Source organism: Pipra filicauda, unplaced genomic scaffold (assembly GCF_003945595.2).
Source record: "Pipra filicauda isolate LSUMZ 115617 unplaced genomic scaffold, ASM394559v2 scaffold69_size3009148_pilon, whole genome shotgun sequence".
NCBI classification, from domain to species: Eukaryota; Metazoa; Chordata; class Aves; order Passeriformes; family Pipridae; genus Pipra; species Pipra filicauda.
The window spans coordinates 2,918,571-2,944,780 of NW_024104864.1; the positions used below are offsets into that span (position 1 = coordinate 2,918,571).

A 26,210-nucleotide genomic window follows, 5' to 3' on the forward strand; every position below is an offset into this window, starting at 1 on the left:
GAGCAGACATGGAAAGTCTGAGCACTCGGGTTCTGCCCCTGGCAACAGTGGAACCAGAATGTGGCCACGGCGCCATGATCAGAACCTGATCATGGTGTCACAGCAGGGCTGGGGAGGGGCCTGTGGAGGGCAGCCAAAGCCCAGGCTCATGCCTGTGGGGGAGTGAGGGCAGGTAGGCACCCCACAGGGAGGGGAGACACCTGGTCATGGGGACAAGGAGGAGCAGGAACCAAACTGGGAGCTTCCCCTCTCTGCCTGGGAACATGGTGGTGGCTGGCAACAACACACAACAGCATTTGAGGCCTGGCCAGGCTAACCAAGGGCTGAGGGTACCCCAAAAGTGGTATCTCTGGGATACCTTGCACCCCAAAATTTTATGCTCTTCTGGAGGGGAAAGGGACAACATCTGCTCCATCTGAAGGGGATTGGAAAGCACACGTGTCCCAGCACCAGCTTGCTTCAGGATGCAATGGGAAGATGGCTTGATCTCTTCTGGGCAGCCATGCCACTTTCTGAACTCCCAGGGAGTCAAGAGAGCACCAGCTGGTCTTCCTCTGCATCTGGCACAGGTACCCTGAGCACTGTACTCTACACAGTAAAGCCGTCTCAGGAAAAGCAGGAATGCTCCTGGCACAATGAGCTTTGGGGCCACCAGTGCAGAGATGCACAGAGCTCCACAGGACTTATTTGAGGGAGAATCACACCCATACCCAGTTCTTAATACAGAGACACACGAAGTGCGGGGCACAGGCACAGCAATCCACATGTGCACCCAATGGATAGGAGCCGACACAGTGCCTCCCGCAGCTGGGCACTTTCTGATGCGAGAGGGAAAGACATAACCATAACCGTCAGGGGCAAGCAGCTGTCAGGTTGGAAGGAAAATGCTTGGCACAGCAGCTCCAAGAACTGCAGCCATAAGCAGAACACAGGCTGGCACAGCGGCTCCGCGTGCCTGCCGTGTCACCCCACAGCCTGCAGGGTGACACCCTTGTGGAACCAAGGAGGAGCTGTGGGCAAAGCTGACAAAGTTTTCAGCTCCACAGCAGTATGCTGCTGCAGGAGTCGCTTCTGTCACAAATCCTGGGAGATTCCAGCGGCTCTGCTGTATGAAACAGCTGCAGATGTGCCGGCTGTGCTTGCATGGCTGACACATCTCCTGCCAGTGCCCTGTGGCCATCCAGGCTGTCAAGGCGGAAGCTCAAATCACTGCAGACATGTAGTCTGTTAAAAAGGTGTCTGGCAGCACCACGTAACTCTGCAGGTCCTGGTAGGAGACAAGCCGTGGTTTGCTCTAAGGTGTCTTGTTGGAAGGTAGTGCTTCTGAGAAGCTTGAAGCTTGACCCCTTAGCAGCAGCACTGAATTTTGGATGGTTTTGCTGCTCTTTAGAAAGACAGTGAGCAAGAGACTTTTTCCAGCTAGCTCTTACCACTCGTGCTAAAACAGGTAACCCTACTGGTGCTTGCAAATTTTAGCCAGTTCCTGGTCTTCCATTGCTTAGCTTGAGAGATACTGCTTTTTTGCTGATTTTAGACAATTCCAGGGCCTTCAGCTCCACAGCTCTGTTAATCCCCTCCACTTCCCTGTGACAACAGAGACCAGGTTGAGTTCTGTTGCCCTGACTGAGCAGCTTCCTGGAGAAGTTCAGTGCTGATCTCAGTGGCTGATGGAAATGCTGGCCTTAGGAAAGCACATCGATGTGGCATGTCATAGAATCATAGAATGGTTTGTGTTGGAAAAGACCTTAAAGATCATTTAGTTGAACCCCACACCATGGCAGGGACATCTTCCACTGGACCACGTTGCTCAAAGCCTCATCCAACCTGGCCTTGAACACTTCCAGGGATGGGGCATCCACAACTTCTCTGGGCAATACCATGCAATGTTATTAATGTCTGTCAGGTGCTGGCTACACAGCCTCTGTCTACATGTGCCAGCAAGAGATTTATGGTGTATGAAAACAGAAAACAAGAACGAATGGACCAGAGTCCCCAGACATACACTGGGAACTCAAACACAAGGCAGAAGACAAAGGAGTTGTCAAAGAAGTCACCCTTGGTGGGTGCTCTAGTAGCAGTGCCTGTGGGGAGCTACTGCATATTTGGAAAGAAGGTGGTTAGAGATGTGAGGACAGATTGGCTACTTAGCACTTCTCATGCACTGTGGCACACCCTGGATTTGGTTCAGGTCGTCAGAATCCTTCAAGGAACTCACAGTCCGCAAGAAGGAGCCAGGCTGTCTCCAGCATGCACCCAGCAGGGTTGGGAGGCTGCAAGCGCAGGAGACAGTGCTGTGCTGTTTGGCTGGGTGTGTGACAGCTGGCTGTGGGGCACTTGTTGTTTAAGCCTCTGAAAAAAAAGAAGTCATCTTTAGGGGAGGGACGAGGATGGGAGGAACAGTAATTTGGACACAATGCATCAATGCTGAGAGCTGGGGGGTGGTCTACTCCCTACTGCTGCTTCAAACAACTATAGTGGTCAGAAATGCACAGAACAGGGATGATACTAATTCCATTTTTTCTGATTTCTGAATGTTGACCTGGTACTTTTAAGGTTGTACCTCTAATGCCACATTACAAGTTGTATAATTTTTGCACTGAAGCAGATTTGCACCCTTGTTTTCAGAGCCACCACACAGCAGTTTCCTGCAGACAGTGTTCCTGTGCCATCTGGAGCTCAGCGGGCTGATGAGCACAGCTGTAACCCCCAGGCCTACAGAGCGCCTGATACCAGCAGCAGGGAGGGTAACAGCTGGATAGCAACTTGCTGGAGTGGCATTTTCCATGTTGCTATCCGACTGCTGTGTCGATTCTGAGCTTTATAAGAGCCTGTCTGGTTTGTGAGGGACCACCCTTCACCAGACAAGCTCCTCTCCCGAGTTAGTCTTGTTGTTGTCTAAAATACTTCAGCTGTTTCTCAGCATTTTCCATGCTGCATGTTCCACCACAAACACTACCACCAGCAGCAGTGTCTGAAAAACTCTTGAAAAATCCAGGACAGTGGCTCGCAGACCCTCCCTCCTCTGCTACAAGGTTATATTGTCACTTCATCAGGTAATAGAATCATGAGAACGTCAAGGCGAACACTCAAAAATATCACCATCCCGGACTCAAGGCACTGATCCAATCCCCCAGCCCACTGTTTCCCTTCTACTTTGTGCAGGTGCATGGTGTATGGTGCCCAGTCCTCAGCCCAGGATGGCAAGAGGCATGACCAGAGATATCAGATACAGGCAGGAGAGGCTGACATTGCTGTAGCAGCATGGTTCCAAGCTGGGTCTTGGCTGTCGTGAGCAGAGGACCAACAGGGACAGGGGGACTGCAGAGCCAGGTGCATAGCATGGTTCTTCAACATGCACACTGGCCTAGCCCGCCAAGAAAAAGGCACAGAGAGTTTAACCAAAGAAGAAGGAATGATGTCTGATGTTTGTCAGAGTGTGTCAGCTCTCTGAGTTAAACTGGGGGGTTTGGGCAAGGAGAGGATGTCTGACCACTTCAGAAACTCATAAAGATGGAGGCTTCAAAGATTAAATGTGAATTCCAGACTCAGTGACTTGTCAAGCAGCATTCCTAGAAAGATTGTGTCCTAAATAACTTGAAATGTAAGCAGAGATGATAGAAAAATGCTTTCAAAAACACCTTTTATGGTGAAAAAAAACCCCAACAGTGATTTCATAAAGGCAATTCTGGTAAAAAATGCCTAAATCTACTTTCTCATGTTAGCTGGATTGAAATAATCAGAGTACTTGTACAGCCATAACAACAGTGTTGTTAACAGAAATATGTTTGTATATCACAGAATCATAGAAAATGCTGGGTTAGAAGGGATTCATGAAGATCATTGAGTCCTGGCCCTGCGCAGGACACCCTAAGAATCACACCATGTGCCTGAGGATGTTGTCCAAATACTTCTTGAACTCTGACAGGCTTGGTGCTGTGACCACTTCCTTGGAGAGCCTGTTCCAGTGCCCAATCACCCTCTGGGTGAAGAACCTTTCCCTGATATCCAACCTAAACCTCTCCTGACTCAGTATGTTCCTAGAAAAGGAACACCACTCTCTTTGCTTATGGAGGAGGCCATGAGCAATTATGCTTGTGCAGATGTTACAGTGGAATAAGGAAGGGGCCAACAGAGCCCCTGAGACATGCCAGGTTATTCATTCCTTACAGAGCATCAAAGGAAAGGGAAGACTGCTTCATTTACTAAAACATATCCCTAAAGGAGCAGACAGGGAAGGGGGACGTGTGCTCCACTGATGTAGGGAGTCAGACAGTACAGCACTGTCTTTCATGAAGCCAAACCTACTTGAAGAGCCCAACACTGAACACCTTCAACCTGGTAGCTGTGGCCCTGTGGGAAGGGATGTGGGTACCAGCTCATGCAGAGCAGGGTAGAGATCTCCATCTCCACAGACAAACGCATTAGAGGGTGTTCTGATTCGAACCAAAATTCTGTGAATTGTTGAGTTTAATCACAGGTTAAATAATCTTCATTCCTCATTTGTACTTTATTTTGGTGGGTTTACTGTCATTGGCTGAGAGCTCTGCGAATATGCTGATAAATATAGACTTCATATTAAAATTGGCACTCATTTTTAACTTGGTAGATATGTTAATCTATTCACATTTATACAAGCACTGGAGAGTTATAACATGCATTAATTCAAATACTTAATTTACATTTTATTTTGTTAGGAAATAGTGAATGAAGCATTTTTTACTTGACATTTAGAAAATGGAATATTTAATTGATAGCAAAAACAGTATTTAAAAATGGTTTCTTGAATTATTAATACAACCTAAGATGGAGTGGCTACATAAAAGCATGTTTGAACCAACTGCTCTAGTCTTTTTAGGCAGGTTTGTTTAGTGCAAGAACAACCTGATCTGACCACAAATTTATCCCTACTGTGGGTGGGGGCTTGGACTACAGAGCACCAGAGAGGCCTCTTCCCACCTCAATCTTTCTGTGGTAACTAAATGGGTTCTTCCAATGACTGCATCATTCAGGCTTTTGGAATGAGGAAATCTCAGGGTCTCACACATTTTTTCCTTGCTTGTTGTCAACGTGTAAAAAATAATTCCTTTCGTACTCCCAGATGGGTTTTCAACTTTGAATGAGTTATTCATTCAATGGCAGCAACCCAGGCCACTGAAATTAAATTGTACACCTGCAAAAACAGACTAAAGTGGACAACTTGCTGAACATTTCTTTCACACCAAGCTTTAGGAGCTTAGTGTTTGTCACAGCTTTGCCTGTCCTTAAGTCTTGGGCAAAAATGTCTTTTTTAAAACTAACACTTAACTTTCTTTTATGTATTCAGAAAAATAAACATAAATTAGCATAAATTAATCAAGATGTTTGACTATTTTTATAAATGAAATGCATTTTATTGGATAAAAACAGCTATGTTTCTTTTGATCCTGTAACTACTAGGCAACAGAGTTGGAGAAACTTCCTTCAGTTGTCTTTCGAAAGAAAGGTAGGGCATTTTCTTTCCTTCTGTTAGCCTTTAACTCCTTCAATGCTGCAGGTCCCCCTTGCTTGCTTTAAAGCAGCAGATGTTGCCACTCAACTCGTCAGCGTCTTCACAGTTCATCCACCTGGTTCACATGACAGAGAGAAAGTAGAGCAATGGTTGATTATAAAAGGGACAATGGTTCAGAAACTGTCAAACCAGCTGTGTCTGGGCAGACATGGGCTTATTTTAAGTCATTTCAGTATGAGCAAGTTGTCTCTTGGGAACGTCTTTCTTCTCCACTGCCAAGCTGAGATCTCTGGACTGATTCGGCTGGCATTTGAATTGAGTCTTAAGATCATCAGTAATATCACCTTTCATCTTGAGCCACCCAACTGCTGCTTCTCATCCTAGTTGCTCTGCTACAGAGAGTTTCGGTACTCAGCATATATCTGACCTGATTTAGGACGGACAGCAGCCCTGCTTTGAAGGGGAAGCTGAAGCAGATGACCTCCAGGGGTACTTTCCAATCAGTGTTTCCAGTTCTGAGTAACTGTCTCATAAAAATTGATCTGTGATAATCTGAATCTCACAGAAACACACCCTACAGCTGAGTTTCAATGAGTCTGCTTAAGCACAGAAGCCTTATACAAGCTGTTAAACAGACAGCGAGGGGGGGACTGTCCACCACGCGGCTCTGAGTGTGTGGTTGGGTAACACCTTAAAAGTGCTTAATGGAAGGCTGGATGTTGCTGAGCTATGGGGCAAGTTCAATCGCTTTATTCAAAAGCAGGGGAGGAAGGTGTTCCCACTGGTGGAAGGTGATGGCTTCTGTGCACATCACGCAATGGACATGGTGATGGCAGAGCCCGAGGGATGGGAGCTTGGTGAGCACGTCTGCTCGCTGGAAAGGGGAATACTTTGCTGGACATCCTCATCAACATATTTGCCCAGCTACCTAGGAACGATGCCCAAAGATGGGGCAATCACAGCTGGACAAGATAAACTGGTCATTTGTGTGCATGACCAATTATTGTTAATAAATGGGCTTAAAGAGGCTGGAAAAATCTTCCCTCTTGTTGTGCTGAATGGCTGCAGCTTCCTGAAACTCAGACTTGACTTTACTCATCAACTAGGATATTTCCAATCACTCTAAAAGGGCAATTTCTCCAGCACCATTTTAGAAAGTGTTTATGTTGCACTGACAGCTGTTCCAGGAAATCTGCAAGCTAGCCAGTTCTGTAAAGGAGCTCATGATTACTTTAACTTAGTGTAACCCTGCTTTAAGCACTTCAATTCTAGGAGAAGTAAACTTTTCAGATCCCGTTACCACTAGAGTGATGCAGGTAACTATTAACAAGATCTTTAAAAAAAAAAAATCAACTAGTTTTTGACTGACCTGTTTTTGCTACTTCCAGTCAAACTGATTTTATTTTGTTGACCTGGATTTCTTGCTTGTTTTAGAGAGAAGCAATTTACTTCCCTGCTGTTTCAGTATTTCACATCTGGACTGCTGTGGCAGCCTTCTTGACATCATTAAGGACCAGCACAGAGCTGGCTCTTTTCCAGCCTTGTGGGCTTTCCTTAGCAGTCCAGAGCCTTTCAGAGAGCAGTCCACAGACTCCTTTGGGTGGCTTTCAAAGGACGACAGACATAATTTATCGAAGACTGCTGATCAAAAAAGTCTTGACCCCAATAGATGCTATTTAAAACTCTCCTTTACTGTTTGCCTAGGAAGTACATCATCCCCATATTGACACCAGCACCAACACAGAATAAATATTTACAGAACACTTCCCCTCCTCTCATTACAAACAATTCTGCTATCTGCAGTTGGTAATGGACATGTGCCATGTTCAATTATATCAAAAACAAAAGGCATTCTAAAAAAAGCTGCTCATGTTTCCAGCCTTGTCACTTATAGGCTTTGTTCCCACTGGCTTCATTTTTGTACTTTGTAATTTCCAGCTTCTACTGATTTTTTTCCTCCTCTGGTGATTACATATTGCACAGCTATTGCCCTTATTCCCTCCCTTCCAAGGTTAGATTTTAATGTCCTTTCATTTGCATTTATACTTTTAAGCCATTTAAAAATGCTCAGGCTTTATCCAAATTTTGGTCTAAGTTCCCTCTTCCTGTAAGTCAGAGCATTTCCTCAGCTGCAGCAAATGTCCCCTGAATGCTCCACGCTGCTGGCTGAAGCACCCCTTTGTTGGACAGAAGCAGGACACAACAGCAGAGTGGCAGGGAAGTAGAACAGCAGCACTGCTTGCCATTTTCTGGCACCGAATCAGAACCCAGCCAAGGTGTTTCTCATCTGTTTTGCATTAGGTCATCAGAATGTTTCAATTTTCAGAGTGCCAAGAAGCACAATGGTAACGCTGTGGCCAAGTTTTAGTCTGAAAACAGGAACGTTCCAGTCTACCTCCCCCTCCCAGCATTCTATGCTGACTGCAGAAAACCCCAGACTTGTGTTTCCCAAACCAGAGCCGTCAGGAACACAATTACTCCTGTGAGCAGCACCTGAAAAATAGGCAATCTTGTTTGCTGGTTTGGTGCGCAACACACTCCTGCCCACTCACACACTCTCACGTGATATCACATGCTTTTATAAGCTACTTATTATCCTTGGTCAGCAGTGGCTTCATTACAGGGCTAGTGCTCCAAACACCCCTCTAGCCCACAGTTCCCAGAGAACTTGCTGCTAACACTGGCCATTACAATTACAGTCGTGTCCCCTCAAAACCAAACTGCTTGGAGGACTGCTTGCATCCTTCGTCACCCTTGCACTTTGCCCAAAGCCCATCTTCAAGTTCAGACCGCATCCTCCATTTCTGTCAGTTGAGCACCCTGCTGCTGTCTGAATTAACCCCAGCTCAATAAAGTTTTTCTCCTGCCACAGTTTTCTCACCCCTTGGATCACGGCACAGTGTCTCCCCACTATGAAAACTGTACCAGATACACAGCCAACATCTTCCAGAATTTACTTTCTCTCTGTTTAAGAAGTGAAGCTCCAGGGAGTGGCCTAATAAAATCTAGGGATTCAGACTGAGATTGTGGCAGGGATACCAAAAACAACATGAGCCATAGCCTGGGCAAGAATCCACCTCTACTTTTTTCTGTACAAAATGAGAACCCACAGATCCCTTCTCGAAGAAAAAAAGCAAAGACTGGCTCAATGCTAACTCCCTTGAGCAGAAAACTCCAGCTCCTGAGCTGATGGTTGACAGAGTCCCCATACAGTGACAAGGTGGGAATAACATTGCTCTTGACCTACAGTCCTCTGAACCTGAGCAGAGCTTTGGCTTCATGACTACAAGAGCAAAATCTTCCATGGATCCTCATACAAGTTATATGTGCGAGGAAAACATCCTGTGTTTCAGGTGAAAATCCTAAACCTTCCTGATGAGCAGACCACAAGCAGCAAGAAGAGACTTGGGCTCATCCATCTCCAGGTCCTGCCAATGGAATTGATAAAGGGGAGCTTCAGTGTGGGTCATCTCCTCACAGTTACCTACAGATACTACAGAAAGACACATCTTCAGTAATTGTTCTGGAGCCCAACATTTCTGGTAACAAGGTGATTGTGACCCACTAGGGAGCAAGTTATCAGGATATCTGGAAATACCTACCCACATTCTTGGAGGCACATGGCTTGTCCTGATGGCTTATTTTCTCAGCTGTGCTGCCCAACGGCCAGAGTGAGTGTTGACCTCAATAACTTCCAGCCCTCCTCATTTAAGAGAAGGCAACTGATGAAGTAGATGATCAAACAATAATGTGAATAAATGTCCACCTTTTTGTGAGGGCACGACTGATGGGGCAGATGTTTTTCACATTCACTAGAAAGCTTAGTAACCTTTTGCAAGTACATTAGGTACATTTTAAAGCCTGACTTATGCAGAATGTCACTTATTAATGCTATTTAGGATTGGTAGATGAGAAATCTGTACCACATTCATCATTTACAATAAAAGCAGAGCTAAGAGAGAAAGAACTAGAGAGACCAATTGCCACAATTTATTTTGGAGGTAACAGCAAGGCAAACAGAATATTTGTTTCAATGAATTTTATTTCATTCTGTTTTATACAAGTGGGATCTGATCCCCAAACTTTCCACCATCAACATAATGGAGAAGCACCACTGCACAAAAGGAAGGCAGAATTTTGGAGCCGGAAGACAGGCTAGACCAAGCCACTTCTCCCCATGTGGTTAGAAATTCTTCCTCCTTCCCATAATGTGCTTCCCAGACCAGCAGGGTTACCCCAGGAATAAGGGAGACAAAGCTAGCTCTAAACACTCCCTCCGCCTCCTCCTCTCCCCAGCAAAAGAGGCTGCTCAATGCCAGTAATGGAATGGTTAAAGACAGGGAGCACATCAGGTTTTCAGTTTCTCAACCAGTCCACTAGATTAAGAAGTAGCCTGGTTACTCCCTCTCTCCTGAAAAAGATCCAGGAAAATCAATGACCTAAAATGCTGAAGACTTACCTCCTTTCCTTCCCCCATCCCATAGCCTTGTTCTCTAAGCACAGAGTAGGCAATGAACTCTGAGGAGGCTGAAGGAAAGCCAAGGAAAATCAGGGGCTACCTGAATCCCTGGGAATCTGGTGGCTACCCTGGTGCCCTCATTCATTCCCTTTGAGGTTCAGAGACCTGTTTGGAATAGTACACAGAGAAGTCCTCCCTTAGGGACTTGGAAGCAACCCGGGATACAGAACACACAGGAACCACTGTGAGGGTACACACCATTCCAGGGATGGCCCAAACCACAAACAGGGCAAGACTCCCCCTCAGCCAAGGCCCCAAGGGCTGGGGGAACTGGGACGAGGCCCTGGCAGGGGGAAGAGAGCTCCTGCAGCAGTTCTGAGGTTTCATGGGAATTTACTTCTTCTTCCTCTCCTGCGAACAGCGAGGGCAGAACCTGTTAGAAAGGGAAGTACAAAGCCAACGTTGAGGGCATGACATGAACCTCAAACATACAGTCCCAAAAGACCTTTTCCAAGGTCTCCAACAAAGCCTTAATTCAATTTTTCATTTTTATGAGGTCTCTTAAGTGTACTCTCTCATCTGCCACCCACGACCTCCCTTTTCAACAGGCCAGTGGGCCCTCCAGGTTGCTTGTTCACTCACCATTTCCCTCTTGGTTTTGTTGTCAGACCCACACAGGCAAAATGAAACCACTCAATGGAACACTGTTGGGATGGAGAGCAGTCAGTTAAAGAGCAGTTTTCTTTTGAAATCATTGCTTTTGGGCTACCGGAGATTCCCAGCATTTGATCACAAACTCCTAAATCCCTAGCAGCAATCAGGGAATGAAGACTCACACCCAATCTACACACTGTTAGCAAGGAGAACTCCCCTTGTCCCTTGCTAAGTTTAGGGGCAAGAAAACATTTTAAAGAAAACCCCGACAAAAGAGGCACTTAACAGGTCATGGTATGCCATGCCCTTGCCCTTCCCAAACTCCCTGTCTCCTTGCCATTGCTTGCTGTATCAGGCCCCACCCAAGCAGGACAAGACTTTCCATCCAAGAGCCTTCTCTCCACGCCTTTCTCCCCCATTTCCATCAAGTGCAGGCTCTTACATCTGGGTTGTCGCAGCCAATCATCTCCCCATAGGAGACCTGGTGGCAGAGGCAGTAAGTAGGCTCATTGGGGTCCACGGGCATATCCAGTACATCCGAAGGGTGCACATTTCCAAAGGTGACTGAAGGCATCCCATACTCTGTGCTACTGCAGGACAGGAATAAAGTAGGTCAGCAAAATAACCGGCTTTGAGTCCCTTCATGTCTCCAAAGACAACGTCCTTGTTTGCCAGAGACAGATGCTTCTCTTATTTAAGCACATATACCCAACTCCAGTGAAGTGACCCGCTTTCCTCTTCAACCCACACTCCCCTGAAAGAATTAAAAAGATTCCCTTCTTCTTGCTTCCCAAGAAGGGACAGGAGATAAACCCTTTTAGTCTGGGTGGGGATCAGCTATCCTTCTCAGGCTGGGCCTTCCTTGGTCTGATTTCTAGTGCTGCTCCTGATTCCTGCAAGTCTCTTAAAACACTTACGTGCGGACGAGCTTCAATTTCTTTTGGGCAGTTTTTGGTGCTTCCTCATCAGAGTTCTTCCCTTTAGAGCGAGCACGGGCAGCTTTTTTCTCTTTCTGGGCTCGGCCCTCTGATAAGAAGAGAAAAAGGTGTTGCATCTGTCACCCCATCAAAACAGACACTTGACACGGTGACAACCTCTCCAGCATTAAAATACACTCCTACTTTGGAGTGTATATGGGCTTTGGGCCATGCACTCCATCTTAATTTTATCTAGTGGCCTTGAATATCCTCACACAAGAAGCTCACAGGTCACCATCTTTTTACCTGTCCTTCAGATTCCAGCGCAACAGTCTTTGATCTGTACCATTCCAGTGCCTGCCTTCATCCCCACCACTTCCATAGTCACTTGGCTGCCTCCTGTATCAATCTGCAGCCCAGTGGTGGTACTCACTCTTCTTGCCCTTGCTGGAAGAACTGTCATAGTCACTCGACTCTATCTGCTTCTCCTTCAGGTCTGCTTCAAAGCGAGCGAGGTCTGTGTCCAGCCGCCGGATGTGCTTATCAACCTGCAAAGACAACAGTGACCAGGGGTCATCACAGGACAGAGCCCAGGAGGGCAAAGAAGAGGGGGCTTGCACTAAAGAGCCAAGAAGCAAAGAGCGGGCAGGGCCTAAAAATGAGAGATCAAGGCCTTTCAAGACTGGGGGCTTTAGTTTGGACTTTCACCCGATAAGCACTAGACACTTCCCTTCATACCATCTCGTAGGTCTGCATAGCCAGCTGAACCTTGTCGTCCCCAAACTCCTTGCACTTCCCATAGGCCTCCTGGATTTGCTTGAGAAGCCCCAGTTTTTCCTCTGAAGACAAAGTTCGTGCATTGCTGATATACTCTGTGGCCAACTTATCGATCTCCGACTTGAGGTCTGAAACAAGTTTACCATTAAATACATAAATATACACAATGCTACAGTGCCCTCCAGTAAGAGAGACTGAATGAGTGGAGCAGCTTTAGGCTTTCTTCCCTGCCCGGAGATCCCCATGATTAAAGCAAAGCAAAGAAAAGCTGGTCAAGCTACATACTTATTGTCTTGGCAACAAAACCATCTTGAAGTCTCACCTTCTGTCCTCTGATCCAGATCTCGCATGAGCTGGAAGTTTCTCTGCAATTCAAATGGCAGGTTCTCAATACCTTCAGGGAAAGGAGAATACATGGAGAAATCAGGTTCATGTCCGTGATGCCAAGGCAGGAACAAAGCTAACCAATAACGACACATACACCCCTCTAATGATGTCCCTGGTGCACATTAGCGTGCTTCCATTTGTTGCCAGCTCCAGAGGAGACAGACTATAAAAACGTGATAGATTTAATCTGGGAGCACAGTTCTAGAATACATATTAGTTAGCAGAAAACTGCTGCCATGCAGAAGGATCCACATTAAGAAAGCAGAAACTCAAAATTTGTAATGAGTGTCAGTCATTATAACATATTCAAAAACTCCACTTAGTAATGAAAAAAATAGTACAACAGCTGGTAAATAATGCCATTTAGTTGTTCCTACACAAAGATGTAGAAATTAAAGTTGATCAAATGCTAATTCACCGAAAAATGAGTTTGTTTTAGTGCATCCATTTTACATATAGGGGACGGTAGATGCTTTGGGCAGAGCCAAAGAGCAAGTCTGAGATGGGACAGGGAGCAGTGAATATCAGTTTTAACCCCCCGTGACGTGTTCCTTTTTGTGCCTTCTGCACCGTCATCTCAGTGCGGTCCATCCAAAACCTGGAAGGATGCCATACATCATGAATAATAAACGTTTGTAGGGCTCTGAATGAGCAATGTGAAGTTGATAGTCAATTAATTTTCAATGCACTATGCCACTCACCCCCTAGGCATCACCAGATGCTCAACTGGCAAAGCTGATAAAAACAATTCTCATTTTTCCATGCCTGTCTAATCACAATGAGATCTAGTGTTACTGCATTAACCTGAAATCCAAGCTTGATTATTGTCACCTTTATATGTAATTAAAAAAAAAAAATCTTTCTTGCAGGTTAAAAAAAAAAAAAAGGTGGTAGGAAAAGCTCTTCAGAAATCCAACATAAGCATATCTGCTTCCTGAACTCGCTCTCCAACACACAGGGAGTGCAACGGAAGGTGTGTCTGGCCATCACCAAAGCTGTCCAATACATCAGTCCAGGCAGCAGTCTCTATTTTCACTGCACATATTTCTACAGCAATGAATGCTTTTTCAATTCCCTGAAAAGCAACCAGCTGTCTGGGAAGGTCTGTATGCAAGAGGAAGGTTTTAACAAGTATTATCCACAGGCCGTGAAATTAATTCCTATAAGAAGTAAAACCAACTCTGGGCCTTGTTGAGCACAGAAGCTGTTCCTTTTACTTACTTTTTTGCACAAACAGAATATAATAAGTTACACACAGAACCCTTCTGAGTAATGAAGTTGCTGCTTCAACAGATTTCTGTTGCCATTTCTAATTCAGTTACCTGAGAAATGCTCGGGTAGTAGGAGTCCTTGAGTACCCAGATACATAATCCACAGCACATACACATCACCCCCCTGCATTCAAGGACAGTTAACAGCGCAAATTCAAATTCTCAAAAAATTACTAAGCGGCAAAATTCTGTCTGCACATTCCTGAATTTGATACTTCCATGTTTGTTCGGCATGACAGACTTCACACAAGGTTTAAGCAGCCAGCTACCAGATTACATCCCTATGGCTCAAAAAAGCATGTCAGAAGACGATGGGGACACAGGGTTGAAAATATTGCTTACAGAGGAAGCTCATGGCAGGGACAAAATCCAGCTTGGGGATCTCAAGACCATGCCTTTTTCCTTCCTGCAATCCCCAGACTCATCAACTCTAAACCTTCCAATTTACACAGCAAATGAAACATGGGTCATGCTGCAGCATGCTGCTTTTCATTCCTCTCCAAAGCAGCCCCTGCAGAAGGCAAGACAGCTATCCTCTAGAGGAAAACAGTATCTGTTCTTGTACTGCACACAATATGCTGAATTTATATTGAGTTTATTAATCCTGAAGATCACAGCTTCTAAATTCTGGACTTTGTGGTTTTTAAAAAAGATTAATGTAATTTCTTTTTCTCCTCTGAAAAGGACAGACAGTAAAAGCACAAATTCCACCAGGTACTGTCAGTTTTCCCTTGGTAGGGCTAGAAACCTTTAGACAGAGCAAGCACCTGAGCTACGACAAAAGCCAATAGGATGCTGTTCTGTGGGCAGAACAACCCCACACAGGGTGACGGTCACATTTCATGCTGATGTTCTCACAGCAGGAGAAACTCAAGCAGGAGTTTGTTTCTGCACAGAACCTGAAAGGGACTGTATTCTAATTTTTACAGCTGTCACTGTAAATATCTGCCACCACCACTAACACCAGCACATGCCCTCGTCTGGACAGTGCCTGTCTTCCCTTTGCCTCTACATGCCCAGCCTCGTCTCCTCAGCCTGTGCCACCTACCCTTCAGAGACCCTCTCTGCCCAGTGCCTGCTCCCCTCACTGCCAGCCCCTCAGCCAGGCCAATGGCTCCCCTGCTTTGCTACCTGCCTCCAGGTATGCAGAGCCCTTTGCTCCCGGCAGTGTGGGGAGAGGTGTCACCTGGCCAAGCAGAGGCTCAGCACAGGCACCATCATTTACCAGTTTAGCACTTAAGAGCCATGATCTCCTGGAGCCACAACCTTCCAGATGCTCATTAGCTGAGCAGGCTTCCATGGGGACTGACAAGACAAACCCCTGTCATTTTAATTCCTTCCCTGCTAAAACCAGCAAAATTATTTCCTAAAACCCCAGCAGAATGTTTCACTCTGCAAATCTATTACTGGACCAACATTCTGCAACTGCTTTGTCAATAAACTGGGAGAAAATGAAACAAGTGACAGTACAGTGACTTTATAATCAGAACTGTTACAAAGATACTTTATCTGTTCAACTGAAAGTGGAAGGAAGCTGAGCACAACATTACTAAGTATGATCCAGAGAGAGTCTGGCAATAACAAAAAGCATAACAAGATAAAACTGCAGCCGAGCAAGTTTTAACTGAACGACAAACTATTTTTATGGTACATAGTTTAATCTAGCTATGGGGATGTTTTCTACTATCTGCAGCTTAACTCCAAAGCTCTTGTGTAACCTTAAACAGAAGTGATTCTCTGCATCACAGAATTTATCACAGGGGTCAGAACATTTGCTGAAATTGCTTGACCTATGCTGTGCTGGGTATTAGACATCCCCACCCTAACAGTCCCATTAAAAAAAGAAAAATCTAAGATTTAAGTTTCCAATTTTTTATTCCTACCAATGCCACACACTTTTCCTCAGTACTTCTAAAAGAACTCATGTTATTTATGTAATTTCATTTCCCCATGAATTTCTCCTTTTTTCCTTTACAATTCATTTGCTCTTTCATCTTATAATAAGATTCACCTAAAACTTTCATGACTAAATACTATCTATCACAAAATACCCAAATAATTCTCAGATTCTGAAACTGATAATTGTAAAGAAAAAACACCCTAGAGGCATCCTTGATCACTAGAGAAGAGGGCAGTGAAGCATAGTCACTGTCTCTGATACACAACAATGGAGACAAAAGTAAGGAATAACAAGGGCCTCTTTCCACACAAATGGAAGCAAGAGAGGAAGAGGAGGATGGTGAAAATGTCCAGGGAAGAAAATGCTAGCAAGGCCAGCAGCTTGGCCCAAAGCATGGGCTGGCATTAATGCAACTGTGTCACAGAATCGCAAAATGGGTCAGGCTGGAAGGGACCACAGTAGCTCATCTGGTTCAACCTCCCTGTTCAAGCAGGGTCATCCTAGAGCATATGGAACAGGATTGTGTCCAGATGGTCCAGAATATCTCTAGTGAGGGAGACTCCACCACCTCTCTTGGCAAGCTGTTCCAGCGCTCAGTCACCTGTGTAGTGAAGAAGTTCTTCCTCATATTCAGGTGGAACCTCCTGTGCATCACTTTCTGCCCACTGCCTCTTGTTCTATTACTCAGCATCACCAAGAAGAGCCCAGATCCATTCTCTTGACACCCTCCCTGCAGATACTTAGAGACATTGATGAGGTCCCCTCTCAGATATCTCTTCTCAAGGCTGAACAGGCCCAGCTCCCTCAGCCTTTCCTCGTAACAGAGATGGTCCAGTCCCTTAATCATCTTTGTTGCCCTCCACTGGACCTGCTCCAGGAGCTCCATGTCTCTCTTGTACTGCGGAGCCCAGAACTGGACACAGCACTCCAGACGTGGCCTCGCTAGAGCTCAGTAGAGGGGCGGGATCATTTCCCTTGACCTGCTGGTAATGTTCTTCCCAATGCAGCCACCTGCACAAATCCACAGAAAAACCATGTGCAGCCCTACTGATTCCTCTCACAGTACAATTACCCTGAAAATCATTGGGGCAGGTCTCTCAATGAGTTTTTCTCACCCCTTCCTTTTCTTACCTTGTTTTCATTTCTGATCACAAGCCAAAGTCTCTCCACCTGTCGTTGTCTTTCCTCAGTTCTTATCCCTTCGCTCGCCCTGTTCTTCTGTCTTTTTTATTCTCCTCTTTCCTTGTCACTCCTTTCCCCATTCATTCTTCCATGGGCATCCATTACCATGCAGTCTTCTCCCTTAAAAAACACGCACTCTCCAAAAGTCAGACTTCAACACCACTCTCTTTCCTCTCCAATAATTATTATTTTATTTACTTCTTTGTAGAAGCACACGTGGGGTGTCAGGTGCAGGCAACTGACAGTTAAACTTCAGCTACTTAACTCAGATGTTACCTCCGACACACACACCATACACACGCAGAGAGCGAGCCTACACAGCCTGATAACTTCAACTGTGCTTCAAGCCCCCGCAGCACATCTTTACTGTGCCAAACAATGCATTTGTATTGTACAAATTCCTAAAAGATGATCAGTAGTACCGAAGACCATACAAGCACACAGTGCCATTCCCGAGACATCTGTTTACCCACTACGTTTACATGCATGTTTAAATTTATTAAAAACCAAGAAAATACATTTTGAAACATAACCACAGTTGCTTTATTGAACAGTATATATTTCAGCAAACCTTTTAGACACCACACTGCTGAAGGTAATTAAAAAAAATCCTACTTGTGTCAGGGACTGCCACAATGAGAGGGCAAGTTCTGTGCCCCCTGAGAGAGGAAAGCAACTGGTATCTTGTGGGGGAAGCACACTGGACTTTTCTGTACTCCGTGATTCTCATAATTTTGTAGCACTTGAAGTTACTGCATGACAACTGGCTTACAGCAATCTTCAGGCGCTCCCTTGCTTCCTCATTAGGGGCAGGATGTCTTTTATATCCCTCCTTTCAGACGGTACAACCCTTTTAAACTAATGCTTCTCCTCTGTCCTGTGTTCTCAAGTAATTAATCATCCTCCTACACAGTTTATTGAAATTATTGCACAAACATAATGTATACCTTTCCCTCTATTCATACATTGCTCGGCCCTACTGCAATGTACACATCCTAACCCGTACCATTATCCTCACAACACCTCAGTGAGGGATAATACTACCCACATTTTTACAAAGAGGGTGCTCGGGTGTGGCAGACTGATTTAGTTACAGGCACCCAGGAATTCTGTGCCCATGTCATACATCCCAAGCTATGGGCCAGTGCACTGCACGAGTCCACCCAAGCACATCTCCTTCAGGCACTGTCCAAAGAAACAGGAATTAGTCAGCAATGACAGTCAATGCAACAGCTACAGAAACCCAATATTACCCCAAAGTGTGGACTGTTTTCCTGAGAAGGGAGGGCTCTTTCTGTCATTTTCTTATTACACTACCTCAGTGCTACAGCATCTGCAGCCAAGATAGCAGGCAATGTTGTTAAGTCTCAGAAAGGGGATCTTAAAGATCAACCTTGATTTCTGAAGCTTGGAGGGCTTGGAAGACTGACACAAGAAACGAAACTCGCAAGGCTTCTGACATTTCCAGCCTGCCACAGACCTCCAAAGGCAGGGACAACCACCAAAGAGCTCACAGGGCTGTTAGCCATCACATCGGATTTGCAGTTGGGTGAGTGAAGAAATACAGAGAAAACACAGTATTGCTTTGCCATGTAAAGTCACCTTGTATCAGCTCCAACAAAAGTACCAATGAACAACAAAATCAATTCTAAATGAACTGGTCATTAAATGTATCAGCTTAGTGTGGGCTGTGCCAGTAGCTTTCACACAGAAACAAATGCTGCCTATGAATCACCAAATTCTCCTCCCTGCATGATATCTTTTGTAATTTTCCACAGATGAAGTGTGCTGCATCACAGGTGCAACTAATCCGAAGTCTCAGAAAGGTGAAATGCATCTTTCATTACACTGAAATAGTGCTGAATATAGAAAAAATTTATTAAGAGACTTGCATTTCTGAAGTACGATGTGAGAAACTTTAGAGGCAGGGATGGGGGGTATGGCTGCATGGTACACTGGGGAGGGGATAACTGTAAAGACGGGAAAACAAGAGATAAAAGAACTGCTGGGGAATTTGGAATGCAGCCAGGTGTGGGAAGGAATTGAAGGCTTGCCACAGCAATTTCCGACATCACACCCATGTCCTCTAAGAGTATTAAGATGACAATACACATCACACCCTCATTTGATGAAGCCACACAGAGGAAAATCCTGACAGATGTAGCTCTTCCGAAGAATAATCTTATTTTACTGGGTTAGCTAATGTTATCAAGGAATGAAAGGACATTCCCATGTCAGTTGTAGAAGAAAGAAGATGACTTTCATAAGGGCAGATGCTGCTTCTGTTGCTCTGTGCTTGTGTCGGCTTAAGTTTTCTAGTATTGACAAGCCCTGAACTGGTGCATCTTTATGTGCCCACTGACTCATGCAAATAGAGGAGCAAAGGAAACTCGATGCCTTCCTAATCAGTGTAAAAAAGGGGGAAAACACAAAGTAAAATGACTACACAGTACCACATTAACTTACCAGCTGAGGTCTCCTCATCTAAGCCTGTTTTCTCCATCACCCTCTTCACTGAGGCAGGTATGTCCTAGAGGCTGCTCCTGGAACAAGTCCTGACTGGTGGCCTCCAAGACAATGGAATTTGTATCAAGCAGCCACTAGAGCAGCCAGGCCAGCGACATCCCTCTGCGTCTCAAGCTCACCAAGGCTACCTGCCCTCTACTGATGACTCCCCCAAGCATTTAGGTCTAATTTAGATGAAATACTGGCTTTAGTTCCTCAGAGGTTTCAGGTGATGGAGGACGGAAACACTTTTTATTGTTGAGGAAACATACATGCCTTGGTTCTGTTGCCATAAAAGATACATTTGTGTGTTGTCACTAAGAATACTTACTTCATTCTGGCACCCCCTGGGTGGGCAAAGAGGGAAGCACTGATGGCACAAAATACACCTAGTTGCACAGCAGTTCGTCTACTATAAAAACAATCCCTACACTCATGGCATGTTCACATACAGAGACTTGTAGAAAATTATTTGGGACTGTTTTCTGAGTATGTGTGTGCTTCAATGACGTCTTTCACAAAGGAGATCTGCAATCCTCTCCAAAACTCCAAACACAAAGAACACTCGGGGTTTGCATCTTGTCTTCTGGAAAATCTGTATTAGTCACATTCTCCCCCTCCAAGTCTCCACTACAGTATTTCTAACCCAGTATGAGAGCCAAGCACAGTAACTCAAGTTCAAGCAAGCACAAGCTCCTCTAATGAGTCTTCATGCACATTCAATCTTTTAATCATAAACTACTATTTTCTTCCTTCTTCCTTTTCTTCCCCCGTTCCCTTCTATATCTCTAACTCCTTTGCACCCATAGTTTTTCCCTTACTAAAGCTGCACTGTTTTACTGGCTTGAGGGAAAGCACTTATATTATCTTGCTTTCTCCCCTCAAAACCAGGCATAAAATAGTTTAGAGACCAGGAAGAGGACAATATTTGAAGTGATGGAAATATTTTTACGCTTTACTTCAGCAACTGGGGAAAACCACTCAGGAAGAAGAAAACTGGAACAAGACACATTCCTCTTCTCCCCTTGCCTGAATCCTTTGGCTCAGTATAATCATTGAAAGGCCAGCTTCAGTAATTAGGATGAAGGAATGAAGGTGATCAGAGTAGACAAGACGGGAGTTCCTCTCTCAGGATGTTCAGCACAGAAGGAATGTGCATATTTTTCTGCTGAAAAAACATCTTATAGGAGCATAACACATTTCAGACAGAGCTGCTTTGTAATTAACAGCTTAGAGCAAAGGCAAAGGCATGTCTAATCCTCGGTCTAAACCTGGGTTCAAATTACAGCAAAGACTTGAAAGCTACTGAAATATCAGACCTAAGACCCAGCCAGACACCCTTTACTAAGAGAACAGTTCTTAATTCGGTTATTCCACAAAAATGTAATGGAAAAGAACCTTAGATGTCCAAAGCAGAGGACTCAAAATACACGAACTGAAGCAACTGAAGCTGTATGCACAGTTTTGTCAGACTGCTCGCGCATTTTAACATACAGTTTTTAACTACCAAACTGCATGAGGTTTCATGGAAGGTGTTTCTCATTCCAAGTGACTGAGTATTTTATTCTCTTTGCTTGATACAGTCACACACACACATGGCCCAGAGCCCAGAGTGAAAACTGACTTGGTAATCAGCTTTTCAAGGTGTTCATTATTGTGACACTAAAAGGTTTTCACAATGCTGCAGTGGAGTGGCCCACTTCCCTCACCAAAAGAATGAAGGCTAAGAGATTTACTGAGGCAAAGAGATTAAAGTCACGAAGGCCAGCTAATTACAATCTTGCCTCTTGAATAGCCTGACTTTTCAGAATTATCTGTTCAAAGCAGACTTTAGCTGCAGCTATGAGCATTCTGCACATCTGCTCCCCTGACTGCAAATTTTCACTCATAATTTGAGGGAAGCACAATCCAAGCAAGGAGAACCTGTAAAAAGTGTGACTCCCAACACAAAATAAGAACATCAAACTCACTTTATCAGAGTGGTACTCAATTGCCTCAAACAGGAGGCCACCTTTTTCCTTTCTACAATCTTCATTCCTTATACATCTTTCCTTTCTTCAAAGATATGAAGAGGCCCTACAAACAACTGCCCTCTTTTCACACACTCCCCATTCATTCCCTGAGCAGATTCAGCCAGTAAACCACATGAAAGAGAATCTCTGTGGGAGGAGGAAAAAAAATTCAATCGAAAACTGTATCTGCAATAGCACTATAATACTAAAAGAATTCAGTTCCAAGATGCAAATGTAAATGAAGAAGTAAATTAGACATCTTTAGAAGAGATGACCAAAGGTTCTGGACTATTTGTTTGTATTAAATTTCAGGAAGTTTTGGGACATCAGTGAACTACCTTAAAACTGAACTGAATGCTTTTAAAATACCCAAATAATTTTTAAAAAAGAAAAAGGAAGTAGCAAGGAGGGAACCAAATGCTGTCGCTCAGTCAGTATCATGAAGAAGACTCATTATTAAAAGATTATGCATTTTCACAGAGTCAGAAGTTCATGCAGAATGTAAAAAGATTAGAGCAGGCTGGGACAAGAACAATATAGGTAATCAGAAAACTGAAAAATATGTCATCCCAGGTAATTTTTTTTCTAAGTTAGCAGAAAGAAGGTTTAAGATTTAATCAACTACAATCTACACAGGGAATAAACTTTTAATAAGGGGACACTTTAACATGACAGGTAAGAGGTGTTAAAGGTGCAATGACTAAATACTGAAAATGTGAAAATTAACTACAGACACAAGTCACAAAAGCATGACAGGAAAGCCTATCAGCAGATTAACTTACTGAAAAACGAGATGGATGCTCTTTGACTGTAAGTATTACAATTCATATAATATGATTTTCTGAAAGAAACTGCAGGTTAAGCATAGCTTAATTAAGCACAGCACAATTAGCAAACAGAGGAAAGTAATATCGTACCAGAAACTGAAAAAAGCCTTTAGAGATTTACAGGTAAGCAAACCAGGCTAAACCATTGCTGCAAAAACTGTTTTGTTCTTTCTAACATCTTTGTAGCCAGAGTTTTTAAGGACTTTTAGATTGTGCCTGTTGCTTTCTGTTTTTAAGTAACACCGACACCACCATACTAATGGAGAATCTCTAATTCAACTGCAGGACCACAAATCTCAGCTGAGAGAGGAAAATAAGTGTATCATTTTCTCTGCATGCCTGTACTAGAGAAAAAGAGGAGTTTCCAGGGGTGGGTAAACTTTAGTTGGAAGTGACAAGGAGATCCAGAGGTGTTTGACTTTGGTGGGAGTACCTTCCAGCCACCAAGACCGTCTACAGCTTCCTTTTTCTCCAGCTTGGTATCTACCACACCCTTCCACACTCAGCACTGCATCCTGCTCATCTCTGCCTACCAACTGCAAATCCCAACCTTTCACTCCTTTATCTTGGCACTGCAGCTCATACCAAATATAATGCCCTCCAACGAGGAAAACCCTGCAGCCTCCCCATGCACTTACTGCTTATCCACCTGCTTCTTTCTCCTCTTGTCTAGCCCTTGTCCTCCCCACTGAGGAGCCTCAGTCACTTGCAGTCTTCTACAGTGGAATGAGAAAAGCACAAGAAGATAAATCTTTGCTTCTCTCTCACAATCTGCTTTCTCATCCAACTCTTTTTCCTGGCTTTTGCATCCTCCTTCCTTGCAGTTCCTAGATCCTTGCCTGTTCAATTCCAGCTTTCTCTGAAATTTATTATGGTTCTTAAACTTTCTTAATTTAATTTACAAGAGGTTTCCTTTCCTAATGGCAAAGGGAGCACTGAAGACACAAGGAATGAGACCTCTTGTCTTCAAATAAACACCTTATTAGCTCTGTGCTGGAAGAAACCCGGTGTAGCAAAATTTCTGAAGAGCCAAGCTCCAATGTTTCCAAGCATACACAAATACAGAACGAGAGATTTAACTTGGCCAGACAGAGTGAAGTAAAAGACACGTTCCCAGAACTCCCACACTGTAAACACATCACCCCATCACTGTGCTACCCTGTCTCCAGTGACACCAGATCAGCAGGAAAATGTGCAAAAAGCATTCATGAAAGAATATGTTACTGGATCTTAACACAATAGTCTCTTCCTCGAGAAAAAACTCCTCTGATTAGTTTACTCGGCTGTTTTAAGAACACGTGGGTAAAACAGGCACTGCAAGTCTTATCCCCAAAGGGCAGAGTTTGACAAAGTTCCGATCACCTTAAGGCAGGACGGTATCAAAGGAGGGCTCCCCGATAAGGTTACCAACTCCATCATCATTTACACAGCTCCTCTTCGGCCACAAAAACAGGGCTGATTGTAAATGGACAGCGAAGGAAGCTACCGAGACCACCGTCCCATAGATCCAAAAGTTATCTCTGGCTGACTCCCCCGGCCCTGCTGCTGACGTTTATCCCGGGAAACCACTGACAGTCCAGCTCCCGCGAGGGGCTGGAGCAGCACTGGGCTCCTTTCTCCAGAGACGAATCAGCCGCGGGGCCGCGGTGTCGGGGCTCCCGCAGCAGCCGCAGCCGAGCCCTGCCCCACGGCGGAGGGGCTGCCCGCACGGCCCGGGGACCGGCCGGCCGACGGCCGGGCCGGGCTGCGCCCGAGGCGCTGGGAGAGCCCGCGGGCGCCCCGGAGAAGCGCTCGGCCCCCTCGGGGCCCCGCCCCTCGGCCCGTCCGTGCCCCTGCCGGGCCGGCTCCGGCGCGGCCGCGGCCCCGCCCCGCGGCTCTTACTGTCCAGGTAGTGCTCCAGGTACATTCCCGCCGCCATCTTGGCCCCGCGCACGGCGCTTCCGCCACCAACCGGACGCGCGCGCCCCCCGGAAGCGGTTCTGCTCGGCCGCGAAGCCGCTTCCGCCCGTCCCGCCGGGCACTTCCGCCCGCCCCCGCCGCCATTTCGGGTCTGTAGGTCGGCCCCGGGCGGGCCCCGCGAGAGGTGAACGGGGCGATGGGGGGGAGTGGAGCATCGCTCCTACGGGGGAAAGGAGCCGCGCCTGTTCAGCCTTGAGAAGAGGCGACTGAGAGGGGACCTCATCAACGTGTATAAATACCTAAAGCGGGGCAGGGGGGAAGGGAGGGGGAGAGGATGGATGCAGGCTCTTCTTAGTGGTGCCGAGCAATAGGACGAGAGGCAAAGGGCAGAAACTGTTGCACAGGAGGTTCCACCTGAACATGAGGAAGAACTTCCTTACTGTGCAGTGACCGAGCATTGGAACAGGTTGCCCACGGAGGTTGTGGAGTTTCCCTCACTGGAGATATTCCAGAACCGGCTGGACGCAATCCTGTTCCATGTGCTCTAGATGACCCTGCTTGAGTAGGGAGGTTGGACCAGATGAGCCACTGTAGCCCCTCCCAACCTTACCCATCCTGTGCTCTGAGCGAGGAAGTGCTGTTGACGCGTTATCATTGGTTTTCATTCACCATGGAATTCCCCAGTGAGGAGCAGCTGCTGCTGTGTCATAAATGAGACAGTCTTTGAAAGGCTTATGGTACAACACAGCTAAAGAATGAAGTTAAGACCGTTTTCTCTTTTCCTTCCTCTTGCCAGTATCACCTTAGTGACCACACACCACAAGTCACTTCTGGGTTAGAGATCCTCATGCCATGGAGTTCAGGAGCTTCCCCCGCTGTCCTTTGCTACATGCACAGTGTGGCATTGTGCTGGGTTAAGAGGGTGAGGTCACGCGTGATTATGAAGGAACTGAGACAAAATTATCATACTTCTTTTGAACCTTAGGGTCTAGGATACGCAAGATTGATGTTTGAAGAGGTCAGCGTTAATCTAGCATCCTCTACAGTTTAGGAGGCACTGGTTTTGTTTGGCAAATACTACATTTCATCCACCTTTCTGCTGGGCACTCACCGCCACCATTTTTTTTCCTGGACAGTCTGTACAATGACAGTCACTGCTCAGGACTGAGTGCTCCCACATTCTGGCCACGAGGAGAAGTGACTGAATTTGGTTTTTTTTTCCTCTTTCCTCCCAAAGATCTTCCAAGACAACCTGACTTTATTTATGTGGATATACTGGGATTAAGTCTTCCAGCAGCCTCCACTGCAAGACTGAGGAGCCGTTATATAAATGAATTACAGCTGTTTGAACTATCAACCCTCTTGTTATTTGGTTAATTCAGAGATCCTCTGTGTTCTGAAGATGGTGTTTTCCATTCCTATTCCTACAGTCATTTAAGTTATTTATGACATATTTTTAATTATGCAAAACACATTTCTCAGTCTTTTCAGTTCTCATATGAAGCAGCTGGCTTCAGTTAGCTGAACATTATTGTTAAGCCTCACTTTAAAGTACTTCAAAATTCTTGTATAAATTGCCTTACACTCTTAATTAAGGGGAAGGATGTGGCTGTTACATAAAAAAAACCTGCTCCCTAAACCAGAATCCCCCAAATGCATCCTGCCTGGGGCTACCAGGCTAAATGGAGCTGATGTTAAGAATTAGACATTCTCAGACATCACTAATTTGGTTAAGAGACCACCTGGGAATCCATCTTACCCTCCAAGCCAAGGCTAGGAATGTGTCAAAATACCAGACCACTGAAGTGGAGAGACAAGCTCCCTCTGGACTTCTTGCCACTGCAGATACAAACTACAAGGAAAAGAGGAGACACTTGCCTAAAATCTAAATGGTAAATCTTAGTAAAATGTACAAATATGTCTTTAACTTCA

At 45.3% G+C, this 26,210-nt stretch overlaps 1 protein-coding gene and 2 long non-coding RNA genes across 6 annotated transcripts; 2 read left to right on the plus strand and 1 right to left on the minus strand.

Annotated features, from left to right (window-relative positions):
• The first annotated feature begins 228 nt into the window (after window positions 1-228).
• On the plus strand, window positions 229-3,629 carry LOC113992745. Its single transcript, XR_005566345.1, has 2 exons — window positions 229-569; window positions 3,163-3,629. It is a non-coding gene; the product is annotated as an uncharacterized LOC113992745 (long non-coding RNA).
• Window positions 3,630-9,464: 5,835 nt separating this feature from the next.
• Window positions 9,465-24,907, minus strand: ING4 (inhibitor of growth family member 4). 4 transcript variants are annotated; one of them, XM_039388956.1, is made up of 8 exons: window positions 24,889-24,907; window positions 12,618-12,689; window positions 12,257-12,423; window positions 11,952-12,066; window positions 11,519-11,627; window positions 11,044-11,191; window positions 10,590-10,651; window positions 9,465-10,380 (listed from the first exon to the last, which is right to left on the minus strand). In XM_039388956.1, the coding sequence occupies exons 1-8, from the start codon at window positions 24,890-24,892 to the stop codon at window positions 10,341-10,343; spliced, it is 717 nt and encodes a 238-aa protein (XP_039244890.1). In that variant the 5' UTR covers window positions 24,893-24,907; the 3' UTR covers window positions 9,465-10,340. The 4 variants fall into 4 exon arrangements, 3 of the variants coding, with proteins under 3 accessions (XP_039244890.1, XP_027586161.1, XP_027586163.1); XR_003542336.2 differs by lacking the exon at window positions 24,889-24,907 and having other exon boundaries at window positions 9,513-10,112; window positions 10,206-10,380; window positions 12,618-16,612; XM_027730362.2 differs by lacking the exon at window positions 24,889-24,907 and adding an exon at window positions 24,261-24,353 and having other exon boundaries at window positions 9,513-10,380.
• Window positions 24,432-26,210, plus strand: LOC113992718. Its single transcript, XR_005566344.1, has 2 exons — window positions 24,432-24,462; window positions 25,264-26,210. It is a non-coding gene; the product is annotated as an uncharacterized LOC113992718 (long non-coding RNA).